Raw genomic sequence first — 15577 nt, forward strand, 5'->3', positions numbered from 1 at the left:
TTTTCTAAGATAGCATCAAAAGCATCATTACAACCGTGGCCAAATGTTAGAGCCATGCATCTCTATCACCCGCAAGTTTGGCCTTTCCAGGCTTCAGCTATCCAGAGACTTAGCTCGCTCTCATTGGGAGCTTAATCAATCTGCACTGGCGTGCATGGAACTAAAACCGATATAATAATTAAATATTGTCGGTCAATCTTGAAACAGGTTGCTAAAAATATTTTTCGCAGAAGTGAAAAGTCAGCATTCGAGCAACTTGTAGCCATTCAAACTTTTTTGTAAATGTACTTGATTTTACGGGGAAATAGATGAAAACCCGTGAAGTCCCGAAACGTTACACGGAAATAATCAGTGACGCTTCGGAAATTGTTTAGAGTGTTGCTACAAATTCATCATAATTATTTACCTGTGGAACAGTACGATATATTTTACTGCAGTTCGTTTTTTTTAAAGATTTTTTTCTGTTTAAAAAGATAAGAGCAGTTTTCAAAGAAAAATGGTGAAAATTTATTTAATTCTTCTCTTCTCAGTCTTTTGAAAAATTATAACACATTTTTTTTATAATTGTTTTCGCAAAAATTCCAATTTCAAAAATAATAATAATAATAATAATAATAATAACTGTGTTGGTCAAAGTAATTTTTAGTTTAACAGGTTTTAGAGGCATTTCAAAAAATGAGAAAAAAGGAACTTTAAAGATTTTGAAGAAAATCGCAAGTGAGATGTGATGTCAGCGACGCCAAGTTTGCCGATCTGTATTAAAACTCATATCATACTTTTCGTGAATATTAAGACATGTAACATTCAAAAAATTCTGAGGCAATGAAAGTAAGATTTTTTTTAAACCTGAATTGACATGGATTATGTCTTTCATAAGTATCGTATCTAATCGTTTGAAGTTGAATAATAAAAAAAAAAATAACGCACAAAGAACATCCTGTCTGACAGAAAACACCATTATATAAGAAAGATTTAAAGAATATTGTATCATAGTTATCGATCTAAAATATTCAAGTTAAAAAATACATTAATAACTAATAAATATCCAATCTAAAAAAGAAATTATTAATGATCGTAAAAAGAATAAATAAAGTGAAGAAAAACAATCTGAATTTGCTTGTGACAACCACATCAATATTTAATAGTGAAAAAAATATGAAACATGTAAGTAGTGTTCGAAAAGTATATTTAGATATTTTTTGACGCAAAAATATTTGTCTTCGTGCCTCCACTGTAGAGATATAGGTCCTAAAGTCTTTCAAAACTTTAATCGTCAAATTTACAAACTTGGCTGGAAATTGATGCTACTCAGCTTCAATTTCGCGTGTAAAAGATTTATTCTCCATTATTACTAATCTCGCTAAACTCGGGAACTTTTTTAAAAGCTTCGACAGACTTTAAGACCTCACATTTCGATAACGGAGACACGAGGGCAAATAATTTATGCGTTCAGGAACATATTTTACTAAGCTCTTTTGATTGCTTCTCATTTATTTATTTATTTATTTTATTATTAGACTATAGAATGGTTTCTTGTTGAATAATTCAAGCTAAATTTTTCGCAAGGAAGACTGATTTAAGAACTTACACCGTGAAAAAACTCCGAAAAGTTCCTGGCAATTTCCATGGAGCATTTCGGGATTTCACAGGTTTTCACCAATCTCCTGTGAAAATTTATAATTTCCTGTAATCCTCCAAATTGCAGTAATGCAGACCTTTCACTGCTGAGAAAAATATTTTTAGCTCCCAGTTTAAAGATTAACGGAACGTATTTATTAAGTGTATCGGCTTAGGAGCGTCCCGAACAGGCCGCCTAAGCTCCTTACGGGAGTAAATAAGTCTCTGTATTCCGTAGCTATGCAAGCAAGCGAGTGAGAACGCTTGGGTACTTCCAGCTGCAGCCGTATAGTTGCAAGAATGCCTAGGACCCTTCTCGGCAACTCAGGAAGGTGCGGAGCTAAGACTTAAAACCTACTTAAGTTTTTTTGTCTGAAGGATCCAGAAACATTACTGACCGAGATGTTTATGTATTGATAAGAAAGATTTAAGGACGATTTTAGAAAGGTTGCTGACTCTTAGCGGAAAACATACTTGTTTTTTCAAGATATGTTACTGGGAGAAATTGGGCCACATCAGCAGCCCATTTTTCCGAAACGCTTTTACAGTGTATCAAAGCAACAACGACAAAAAAGAAAAAAAAATAGCTTTCGAGGAATAACGAAATTACTCACAAATAGTTTTTTTTTCTCTCATATAGCTGTATTGCACTTGAGAAAAAAAAAGAAAGAAAAAGAGCGAAAATCTAGCTTCGAAGTAAAATAGAACAAAACTACACAGGAGTTAGGGGATAATCCAAAAAGTCCCCCGTGCATGTGTAGCTGCAGGCTGTAATTATTGACAAATACTGTAAGCCCTTTTTGATGCTGTTGTTAAAAATTGCTTTGTGTGAAACCGTCATTGTGTTAAAAAATTTCATTTTTTGTTTCCTGTTTTGCATCTTTGAGTGAGTGGGTTTGTGTGTATGTATAGCATCAACACTACATTTGCAAGCACAAAATATTCTTGTATGATTCTTGCTTCTTATCGTGCTCTCTACCCCTCCTCTAAATTTGTACAGGAATTTCCGGGACACACTACGCATTTAATCATTTGACTACGTTAAAAATTTGTTCATCTTTGACAATCACTTAAAAGGAAAATTAAATTCGTTATTCAGGTTCCTTATTTTAAGCAAAAAGTGCTTATTGTTTCACTTAGAAAATTATTTTAATGTGACTATAAACATTATCAGTTTAAATCTGACCTTTGAATATTTGTTGTTTCTAGAGCCCAGCAAAGAAATCTTGGTTCAGAGCTCAAAATTATGTGATTCCCCATGGTCCTGGCGAGAAAGGTTTCCCTTTCTACTTGCCCGAAGGCCTTGAACAAGCGAAGGAAGAACTGTATAAAGTAAATGGTTTTAATGCCTTGGTCAGCGATTTCATTTCACTCAACCGAAGCCTGCCAGACATTAGGCATTCTAGGTAAGTATTTTTTACAATACAGAATCCTTTCTTTCCCTTTTTTCAAGCATTGCATTTTGAATATACACTGTAAAAATATTCAGAAACGTTACTGAGTATTTCCATGTCACGTTTCGGGATTTTAATGGTTTTTATCCACTTCCTGAAAAAATCAAGTATTTTTGTCAGAAAGATTCCTGAATCGCTACAAGTCGCACGAATGCAGACTTCTCACTGTTGTGTAAAATATTTTTAGCTCCCAATTTAACGATTAACTGAGCGTATTTATAAAGTGTATCGGCTTCGGTCCGATTGCGGCCTGTCTAGACTGAGTAAGCTTTAATTTAAGGTTGAAAACTAAGTCAAAGTTTTAATTTAATGTTGAAAATTAAGTCAACGGACAGCGTAGCTTTGCATGAGTTGAGTACCTAAGCAGTCCAATTGCATGGGCTGCGTAGGGTTGCAGGTTAGAAAAACTCTTGATACTTGCTTGCATGCCCGCCTTACCTTTAGCCATGATTCCAATACTGCTTTTGGAACTTTCTTGATAAATCAGAAAGGTACCAAGTTAATATACAATGGCCTACCAAAGTTTACTCTAAAGAGTCAGAGACCCGACTGGCTTTAAACGGGAAGATTTCGGAATTTTTCTGGAGGTTTCAGGGATAATTTCAGGAAGGTTACTGAATATTAGTGGAAAACGTTCCAGAATTTTGCACGATATGTTACTAGCAGAAATTGGTTACATCAGCAGCCCATTATTTTTCTGGAACGTTTCTGAATCGTTTTTACATTGTAGTGTTACCGCAGTGAATATAACCTATATCGAATAGAGAACACTAGCTAGAGTGCTTGTTCGGTCACAGAACTGATCGAAACATCGATGTTTTACCAAAACCGATATTTTACAACTATTATGATATTGACATTCAAGCACATTTTGTGCTGTACTTCAAAATCCGATAACCAGCCAAAAGCTCTCGAGCCCTGTTCTTGCTAAGGGGGAAGGAGGACTAAATATCATACATATGTACTAAATCCGCTGCTCCGCGTCTTAAAATTATTGGATACTTGAAGACCGTGTCTAAATGAAAATATGACTCATAAAATTGCCTGAAGGAGTAGTTTGAATAGTAAAAACTTGACGTCATGCATTTTTATCCCTAACTCTTTCTGGTATCATGCAGTTCTGTCGAACGTGTTTACCAATACTGCAGTCATTCTCGCAGAAACGAAAATGTAGGTCTAAGATAGGTGGCACGTTCATTTAAATGCCTAATTTGCATTTACATTTTGTTAGAATAAACGTTTTTCCAATAAGTGAGAAATATTCTATTATTTTAAATTTGGGTTGTATAAGTAGCCAGCCCATAATAAAAAAAAGTAAAAATAAAAAAAGAAAAACAAATTATTAAAAATAAACAACAACAAAAAAATAAATAATAATAAAATCAAACAGTGATAAATTTAAAGCAGGCTTTGGAAGGGAAATTAAAGTTATTCGGTTTAGTTTTCTGTCTGCTTTCTAGCTTCTGTGAGGAATTCCCCGAAACCTAACTTTTAAATCACTCCTCGAGTCCAGTGGTCGGGAACTGATGGACCGTGGTCCAGGTTAGAACCACAGAAAGTCAAAAGCTAGAACTCCAAATGTACTTTGAAAGTCTAAATTACACAAATAAGTTTATAACGGTTAGTGAAGATTATAAATGTTTTTTTTTTCTGAATTTCGATAAAATTTTTTAGAAGTTGCCTGCCTCCGACTAAATCTTCTTGCCGACCCCTGTTGTAGCCATTCGAGAGAATTGACTAAAGAATATACTTATAATTCAAAAGAATAAGAAAAATAAAGAAAACATCTGCAGTTAACCAATTTTCAAAAAAAAAAAGGAATTAAATAAATAAATCTGTTCCTTAATCAAATTCTTCTAATTGTGTTACAAGTTGTACTTTAGATGCTAGATTGATTTCTCTACAATAACAATCCATTAATGTCTGTAATTTTACTTAATATGGTACTTAGTTGAAAATATAGAAACTGTTACATTAAAAGCGGAGAAAATATATATTTTTTCTCCTAAGCATAAAGAGAAATTTCTATCTTTGCATTTTTATTCCAATTTTATCTAATGATCAAATGTAAATAAAAGATCTTTAAACGCAAGGATGAAATGAATACTTGATAATTATGTTTGAATATCGTGCAACGATTTCCTCTTCGTGTAAGAAGAAAATACAAATTAAGACTTCAAAGACAACACGAACACCTACTTAGTCAAAATAGAAAATATTTTTAAAAATCATTCATTTACCGTTCAATTAGTTTTTTCCTTACTTTTACTAAAGAAATAAAAGAAATTATTCTAAAAGAAGTATCCTTTTTGTTTTCCCAATGAGTCTTTATTACTTCCGGTTTCGTGATTACGTATCTTCTAAGATTTCGCAACTCGATATACTTACTTTGAACTTTCTGAGTATTATAACTATTTAATGAATAAATTTATTTTTAAAATAACTATAAAAAGTTGTTTTCTTGTCAGTTAGAAGGTTTTATTTTTAAGAGGATTATTAACTTATAAAAAAAATTCAAACGCTGGTATTGTTGAAAGTATCAGTATCATATGTATTCTAGCTCAAATTTGTTTTTTGCGAAAACGCCATAACTTTCTTTATCATCCTACATCAAACTTAGAAGTGAGGCATTATTTTAAAGGTTTTTTTCCCCACAGTTTTCGGCGAAAAATAAGCAAACAATTCACACTCTAAGTTTTTCGAAAAAGTTGATTTATTTTTCTGTTTATAAAACATTGCGTTAATGTATAGCATCAAGAAAGGCCTTGTTAGGTCAGTTGATTTGAGCATCGTGCTAAGTTAGATTGTCTGTTTGATCCCTCATATCAGAAAATGTCGTATTTGAATGACTTTTTTTTTTCCCTCGGGTGATTTGTAATCTAAATTTTCATGAATATATATTCTAACTCATTGCAGGATTCTAAATCAGTTGAGTTGCTGCATAAAAATCAGGAAAGAAAGCATTTATTTGAACATGGTTAATCGCCTTATCATGAATAATATTTCTTTAGGATGTTTTTTCTTCTTCTTTTCTTGTGTGTGCTTCCTGAATACTTCATAAAACTACCAAAGTAATGCATCTTTTTAAAGATGGTTTAATCATCATCATCGAAAAAAAAACTAGAATCTCACAGTCGGTTAATCAATTTTTTGATGAAATGAAATAATTTAATGGACTCTATTAACGTACACACACTCACACACACACACACACACACGCTCACGTATGTGTTAGGGTGGTTCTTAAATATGAACCTCTGAAAAGTTAATAAAGGATCATCCTTTTTCGGTTTATGCCCTAAAAAAGACGTGTATTCAAAATGGTTGCATTACTTAATTTTTTCAATATTTGAATAAATGTTACACTGTAAAGAAATTCCAAAACGTTGCTGAGTATTTCCGTGTAACGTATAGGGATTTCAACGGTTTTTATCCACTTTCAGGAAATATCAAGTATCATTGTTAAAAATTTTCCTGAATTGCTGAAAGTTGCACAAATGCAGACTTCTCTCTGTTGTAAAAAATATTTTTAGCTCCCAGTTCAAAGATTAACTGAGAGTATTTATAAGGCGTATCGGCTTCAATTCGCCCTCGGCTTGTCCAGACTGATTATGTTCCCAAAGTGGAGCGAAACAGTCTTTGGACTACGTAGCTTTGCAAGAATTGCAATTAGGGGAGATGCTTGACGCTTACTTGCATTTCTGGCTTATACACAGTCCAGTCACATTAATGTGACCATCTGTCAAAAGCCAGAATAACCACCTTTCGCAGAGCGGACTGCTGCGAGACGTGCAGGAAGAGAGTCACTTAGGTCCCTGAAGGTGTTCTCTGGGATGTTGAGCCATGCCGACTCTAATGCCGTGGCCAGCTGCGCTAGATTACGCGGTTGAGGATCCATAGCGCGAACAACTCGATCGAGATGGTCCCACAGATGCTCGATTGGGTTTAAGTCAGGTGAGTTTGCTGGTCAGGGGAGGACGGTAAACTCATCCTGGTGCTCTTCGAACCACGCACGTACACTGGCAGCTGTGTGGCACCTCTCATTGTCCTGCTGGAAGATGCCATCATCCTGAGGAAAAACAATGCGCATGTAGGGGTGGACATGGTCCGCAAGGACAGATGCGTACTTGTATTGATCCATCGTGCCTTCCACAATGATCAGTGAACCCAGAGAATGCCAGGAAAATTCCCCAGACCATAATGCTCCCGCCTCCAGCTTGAACCGTTCCGCCAATAGTTGCAGGGTGGTTCCTTTCAGAGGTTTCACGCCTTATACGCCAACGTCCATCTGTCCGATGGAGCTTAAAACGCGATTCATCTGAAAACGCTACCTGTCGCCACTCAATGGACGTCCAGCTGCTGTACTGGCGTGCAAATTCTAGCCTTCGTCGTCGATGAACAGCAGTCAGCATAGGTGCACGAACCAGGCGTCTGCTTCGGAGGCTCAGACGCAGCAATGTTCGCTGAATAGTAGTTTGGGAGACACTTTTGGAAGCCCCTTGGTTCATTTTGGTGGTCAGTTGCTCAACGGTAGTCCGTCTATCTGCCCGAATGCATCTCCGCAACCGTTGTTCGCCTCTGTCACCTATGGCCCGTGGTGCACCACATTTGCCACGTCGCTGATTTTGGACAGTCCCATTTTGCCATGCACGGTACACTTTTACCACGGCGGCACGCGAACAGTTCACAAACTCAGCCGTTTCGGAAATGCTTCCACCCTTGGCCCGAAAGCCAATGATCATGCCCTTTTGGACGTCGGATAAATCGCTTCGTTTCTGCATTACGCCAACGATTGAAATGTTTTCCGAAGCCCTCACACACCCTTTATATACGCTCAACTGCACTGTGCTGCCACCTGCCTTCTGTGATTGGTTATTTAACTCTGACGTGGGAAGTACGTGGTGGTCACATTAATGTGACTGGACTGTGTATTTGGCTTTGTTTGCAATACTGCTTTTGGAATTGTCTTGATAAATTAGGAAAGTGTCAAGCTATTGTGGTATCTCTACCTAAGATTACTCTGAAGCACCAGAGACACAACTGGCTTTACACAGGAACATTTCAGGAAGGTTACTGAATTTTAGCGGAAAACGTTCCTGGTTTTTGCGAGGTATGCTACTGGCAGAAATTGGGCACATCAGCTGCCTATTATTTTCCAAGAACATTTCTGAATCGTTTTTACAATGCATATGAAAGTGATCATACAAACCACTGAGTAGAGGGAGGTTGTATTTTTCCAATTACAAGTTCAAGTCATAATCAGTTTTAATAATAAGAGGGGAGTTTTTATAATCATAAGTACACAGCGCAAGCCTTCAATAACTATTGCACTGTAAAAGCACTGAAAAAGCAAACGTTCCTGAAAAATAATGGGCTGCTAATAGGCCCAATTTGTGGCAGTAACATATCTTGCAAAAACAGGAACGTTTACTTCTAAAATTTAGTAACATTCTTGAAATTATCCTTTAATGTATTTGAAAAATTCAGAAATCTCCCAGGTTAAAACCATTGCGAAGAGATAAAATGGAGGGAGTGAAAACTTTATTTCTTGAACCAAAGACCCCAAGTCACGTGATAGATTTTAAGGCAAAGCATTGGAAGAAATCAGGTTTCTTTCGCTTGTTTCACGCATAACGTGTCAACCATTCGTCGTTGTTGAGTCACGTGAATTGGAGTCTTAGCTTTTTTTTTTTTCTTTTTTTGACAAAGATACCTGATTTTCTCACGAAATTGATGAAAACCTGTAAAATCCCAAAACGTTAAAAGGAAATAATCAGTGATATTTCAGACTTTTTTCACAGTGTATCTCGACAACAACTCTTAAAGGCGTGGTTTCGAACCAAAGAGTAGAACGTAAATAAATCCTTCATTTTGTGTCTCAAAATGAAAAATATTGACAATGCTGTTCGAGATTTGAGAAACAAGTTAGCAGTAATTGTTGCTTTGACTTTACTGGAACTGAAAAATTCTAGAAGAAATTATTGCTTACGTAGTGAAACTATTTATCGATTGCCAATCATTGTGTATCAGGAAAAGATATTGAACTATTACTTTCAATCCTAAAATTTCAATGAAAAACCGAAGATGAAATCGCTTCACTGTTAACTTGTTGCTTGCCCTTGGACTTGCTTCTAAGTGTATGTTAAAAGAGGATAAACTTTTAGATTGGAGTAACGCCAGTAATGGTTATAGCAACTCAAGTCGGCTTTTCCAACCTCTGCTTTAACAAATTGAATCGTTTATGTTTCAGTGGATCGGAAGTAACCTCATCATAGCCGGACAATAAGCTGATGATTAAGTCAAATACATATGTTTTGATACACCTTCAGTAACCAGAAAGCTACAAAAGGAGCATGTGTCTCAATTGGGGAAAATATTAACAAAGCATTTCTCTCGATCGCTTGACGTTATAATATTTTGAAATTGTACCAATAGAGGCAGATGAAGCTGAATCAACATACTTAACAGCAGGGCCCAAACTACTGATGTTCAAACAATTTTACATATTTGTAGAGCTTCATCAAACTCTGTAATTTTCATACTTGGGTGAGGCCAGAGGAAAACTGCCGAATCTGTCGTTTCAGTTTATGTGAATGCAATCACAAGCACATCAGATATTATTAAGTTAAACAAAAATAAATTTGAACAGTTCCAGCCTCGAGACGACTGTACAAAATTTCTAGTTCAAAATCATATTTCTTGCTGGAATTTCCAAATGAAAAATACGCTTCAAAGTTCTTGAGGGATTACAATCTGTTCGATGGATGGAAAAAGAAGTTTACACTGTCAAGATATATAAATTTAAAGATTATTTTGATCCGCCAGAATTTTAGAGCGATAAAAGTTCTCATTTTACTGAAATTGTAACTCGTTTTCGCGTAGTCAGAACTAGACATTTATGAAAGGTCTCTTTTGTGTCAGCGATTTTTATGTCAATAAACAGTTTCTCTGACTCTTTTCTTTTAATATAATCAGAGCGAAAAATAGATCACCCCATTAAAATTGCGTAAAAAAATATCCTTTATGTACAAGTACTGGAGGAATATATCGAAAGTTCACGGAAAACGTATTTAAAATTTGAAAGAAGCTCTTAGAATGAAAGCTTTCAAACCATTTTCGATCTCTTTTAAACAGTCTTAGAAACATACGTATCTGAATAAGTTTAAAGTTCCGTTTGACAGATAAAACCCAGTAAGAAGTTTTCAAAACAATTGTTAACGTGAACCTCCTTAAGTAGGAAAGCTAAGAAAATTTTAAAAAAACCACAAAATATTAGTGCTAAGGATTGGTTTTTAAAAATATTAAACTCATTTGTTGCTTATATGAAAGTGAATTTTACTTATAATATACGAATTAGTTTACAACAATGAAAATGATAAGTTATTAGTCTAAAAACGTGAAATAAAATACCGGAAGACACTTTTATTACTTTGAGTCGCGCTGGCACCGTTTGAAGCCACAATTTTTTTCATCCAGCTTACTGAAACAGTGAGTTTAACGATTGGCTGAAGAAAAATAAAATATAATAATTTTGGCCTGAAACGAAGCCACCGTGTCTTAGTGAGTTAAATTTAATAGCGAGTACAATTTCAAAACTGGTCTTGAATAGAAATTTTGAAATATAATCATTCATTCTTTTTTTTTTTTTTTTTTTTTAAATGTGTAAGACTTCATGTGGGGAAAAAAATGTAACAAAGCAGTTCAAAATATGTGTTTTAAATCTAGAAATAGTAAAAGAGAAATATCACACTGAAAGTATATAGCGGGAAAAGATTCTAAACCATGCTTCCTTGAAAGATAATAATTTTGACTATTAAAGGGAAAAATCAAAGCTTCAACAATATTTAAAGACAAAAATTTGATTGCCATAAAGCCTAACCATCATTTGTAATTTGAAATTTGTGAATCATCCCTGTTGAGACTGGAATGAACAATCAGCAAGCTAAAGATTAGAGCAGAGAGCAAGCTGGATACATTACACCGCCAGAGAGTTCCAAAGTTTCTGTAATTTATCTGCTACAATTAGAACGTGGTCTTGAAAGGGAGGAAAATAGTTTTAGAGAACTAATTTCTAATGTCGCAGAAAATGATTTAAAATCTTCCGAGTGGCGGTAACTGAGGTATCCCGCTGGGATATAAGTCGGCAAATAGTTTCAGCCTCCTATGCAAATGTGACTTATTCAATTCTAGATCTTTATGTTGGATGAGGTTCTGAATTTCGATTGTATTACGAGAGAACGGTAGCATGTATACGAGATTTGATGTTTGTAGCAGTTTGGGAATAATATTATTGGAATTACAAACATCCATTATCTTAATAGATGCGTGTCTCATAGTAACATCTTTAATATGGTAATCAGGGTCTATTTACAGAGTAATCTTATAAGTTTCTGTATGCTGATTAATTCATGTTGTATATTTGCTGAGATTATCAGTAAGAATTAAACAGCAATATACAAGGAAAGTTTCGAGCGAAATAAGGAAGGTTTATGTAAATATTTTCATTCGTTAAACAGTTTCAAAAAATTCCGATTGAAAAGGATAAGATAATACTTGTTCATTGTAATTAGATTTCAGTTCAGGTGAATCGCAAAGAAAACAGACATGCCTTGCATTAAGAATGTTTTTTATCTTCAATAATAACAAAGTGTCCACCACAAGGCGTTCGTTCACGTTAATCACGCTATGGCACATACTCTTTAGGGCCATTCCATCGTCACATGCGGGACAATCCGACTCGATAATTTCACCAACATTTTGTTATACATCTTAATATTTAAATTCAACAGGAGTAAGCACATTTTTAATCTTTACCTTTTGATACAAAGATACTCTTGACACAGTATTATTTTTATCAAATAAACTTGTTACTTAAAGTTTTATTTATTTACCTGTGTCAAGTTCGGGACATCCAAAGTTGACCTTTTATAGTTTGATGGAATACATTACATAATATTTTTGCTCTATTTCGAAACAAACTATAGGTTTTGAAAGCTAAGGTTCCAACGAGAAGTAAACATATCTCATTTGTTGAGAAATAATAATTTAAACCGTTGATAAAATATTATGTACATGGCCATTCCACTGAACACGGTCATTTTGTCCCGCTCGTGACGTCTTCTATGTTTCAGAAAAGAAATAATATTGAAAGTTAATAACGAAATATTGTGTTTAAGAAATCACATATGTACGTTGGTGGTTTCTTAAGCAACAAAATTGTGCTCATTGCCCTTTTAATTTATTATTTTTAATGAAATGTATGAAGCGTCACGTGCAGAACAAAATGACTATTTTCCGCGGAATGGCCTTTTAAGGCATTATTGGACTGTTTATTGTATGTTAACAATTAATTAATTAATCTATCTTCTTAAGAAGATATCTGATAGTCAGATGTAGTAAAATGTCTGTTTGTTTCGAGTTACACGTAGAAGAAGGTAACTGACCATCAGGCCGTCCAGAAATACTTCTTTTAGCCGCACGTTTATGGCACAATATAAATTGATTTATGTTTATATCTGTTAAGTAAATCTATTGGATGCAGAAAACTGTCCTCAAACTATTCATTTTGTAATACCGAAGTTGAGTTTATTTTTCCTTAATATTTTTCACAGCTTAATTTTCTGATTCTTACTAAGGTAAACACACCAGTAGTAGCCAGTGGGTAGTAGTGCTTCAGTAGTGACCCCTTCAAAGTTTATATTTGAAACAGTAGGCTTCTAGGTTTATCAATGGATTCAAACGTACAAGAGGTAATACCTCCAGCACGTTTGATGCACTTTAATATCCATTGGAAGACCTTGATCCTCTTTTGAGCATCAGTCAGTCTGTATGTGTCTCAGTCAGTCTGGGTGACAGTCATAAGTGACGTTCTCTGCCTAAAGCTAGGTTATTTACGATTCCGGGTTGATGAGTTATAATCAAAACGAAACTGCAGTCTCCGAAAGCGATAACCAGACTCTCAGGCATATTGCATTTAAATGTTAGTTTCTTAACATATAAGACATCAAACGAAAAAACATATTCAGTTGATTCGTAATTTAATTCAAAATGAAGATATATAAAACTAAGTCCGCGTGGTAACCATTTCTGCTATAACATAGCAACAAACACCATATTTAGAAAGCCTGAATCTTTCTGCTAACGAAGATTACAATTATTGTCGGGACAGCTGAAATAAATGACACACAAATTTTGCACGTAGGCGTTGCCAACAACAAAATAAGAAAACATCTATTAGTATTTCAGTGCTAATTATAATTACCTTCTTTTTTTAAGCTAAGTAATAAACACGATAGTAAGTTAAAAATACAAGAATCTAAATTTTGCTTCTTCAAATACTTGTTTTTGTTCCTGTTACGCGGGTATTGCGGTAAACAAAAAATAAGACATATACAAATGTATCAAGCATTGCTTTATGAATAAGTAAAGTTCCAAAATACATCAGAAGCTAGAACAAATTATGTCTCACACATTCATTTATGAGTAGTCGCCATCACACATTTACGAAAAGATATCACGTATGCGAGTGCCGAGATTTATTAAAATAAATCATAAGACTTTGTTGATTCGAAATCGGTAAACTAAGCTCGTAAAACGAAATCTTCTTTGCTTGAGTTGAACCGAACTCAAGTCAAGTCGACAAGAGTTTGCTTTGTAGGTTACAGCTTGAGAATAACTAAATCCTCTTAGGCAAAGCCTTTCTAATAAATTGAAAGCTTGGAGGAATACAATTCCATTCCAGATAGAATGCAGTATTATTCCCCGCCAAGAGATGTAATGCACAAGGAAGGTAAATTCCTTCAGACCTAATTCTCATCTTTGATTTATCAGTTCCTTTAGTACCCAAGTCCATTAATTTGAACAGGACATTTTAAAAGGTAAGTTAGTCCTTATTATTAGCCTAGAATTCATTCATCTTTAGTATAAGCTGAAATTATTAGAGATGAAGAAAATGAGTGAATCTTTTTTTAAACGTTTTAAACGACATAACACTAAACTCAGTATAACGTATTTTTATCCTATGCATTAAAAATGCCTAATGATAAGGATTAATTTGCTCCAAATAATAAAGTATGATATGGATATTTATTATGATGCTTAAAATATTTTCGTTTAGTGTAAAATTGTACTCATCACCAGGCGCGCCATTTCAAAACTTTCCAGGGGTTTGCTTTTGGATAGTTTTATATAAATGTATCTACTATCAAAAACCAACCAAAACACCACTCCATTAAATGAGTGACTCATTTAAACGTAAATAAGAACAACACAGTTACAGAAATAAATGGGTCTTTTGCAGCATTTTTATTAGAAAACCGATAGATTTTGAGAAATAAATTGCATTCAAATAGTTGAAAATGTCACAGCAAAATGGGAGCTGGCAGCCAAAATCTAGACAACAATTTATATTCTTAATAAAGCTGCGCTGTGCAACAATAATGTGATGCAGTTTCATAACAAAATTTGAAAATACGCGCGTTAGTGTCTCAATCACATGCCTTATAGACGTGATTTTGTAAGTCAAAATTCAAGATCTCTTGCAGAAATAATGTATGCAAATATATTGATTTCTCTAAGACACGAGAGGCTCAGTAGTAGAGGCTCTTAGACCCCCCAAAAGACGAACCTGCTCATCACATTTCTTAAAATAAATACTAGAGAAGCTTATGCATTTGTGACATATGAAATAGTTCAAGACTATGTCCATTATCGATGAAAAATAAATATATAACTAAGTAGACGAGCAAAAATTTTCTTTCGATTTTTGTATAATGCAGTATTTGTACACTGGATTAAAATAAAAAAGATTATCTTATTTAATATGCATACATCAAAGTTCAAAAATGCATTCTTTAAAAGAAAGCATATTTGAAAAGTGAACTTGAGCTGTTTTTTTCCCTATGCATTAAAAGTTTAATTTAAGGCTCCATGAAATGAACCATCTCGTAGCAATTGTGTAACTGTTGTGGATAATATGATTAAGTTTGGATTTGATTTAAGTTTGCATGGCAAGCCTATTTGAGAAGTGAGCATGAGCTGTTATTTTTCCTATGCATTAAAAGTTTAATTTAAAACTCCATGAAATGAACCATGCCGTAGCAATTGTGTAACTGTTGTGGATAATAAGATTAAATTTGGATTTTAAGCGCTAATAAAGTCGTTTAAATTATGTGACATCCTAAATACGAAAAAAAATCCTAATCTTGTTTCTACAAATGAAATACGCACCATTTAATATAAATTAGATAAACAACATGATCACATGAAAATATGGCGCATCAAAACTTTTGATTACGTTGCATAGTTATTCAAATACTATAATTAGGTAGGCTTTTAAGAACCCTAACCAGTAAAATTTGAGTTGTGTTATGTTTCTTAAATTTGAATAAATAATTTCCTCGTATTTTTTAGTGCAAAAACCGGGAATGACCTTCTTTTTTACTTCTTTGTGCATACAAGAAATAATTTTAGCCTGAATTTTCCCCTCTCAAATTTGTGTTTAAGTT

The 15577-nt window shown here is 34.2% G+C and overlaps 1 protein-coding gene across 1 annotated transcript in view; it reads left to right on the forward strand.

Moving 5' to 3' along the window:
• Positions 1-15577, forward strand: part of LOC129231401 (putative polypeptide N-acetylgalactosaminyltransferase 10) — a 90902-nt gene that overhangs the window by 45110 nt on the left and 30215 nt on the right. The window contains exon 2 of the mRNA XM_054865707.1: positions 2827-3023. Within this exon, the coding sequence (XP_054721682.1) occupies positions 2827-3023 (197 nt within the window). The remainder of the gene's footprint in view (positions 1-2826; positions 3024-15577) is intronic.

Source organism: Uloborus diversus, chromosome 10 (assembly GCF_026930045.1).
Source record: "Uloborus diversus isolate 005 chromosome 10, Udiv.v.3.1, whole genome shotgun sequence".
NCBI classification, from domain to species: Eukaryota; Metazoa; Arthropoda; class Arachnida; order Araneae; family Uloboridae; genus Uloborus; species Uloborus diversus.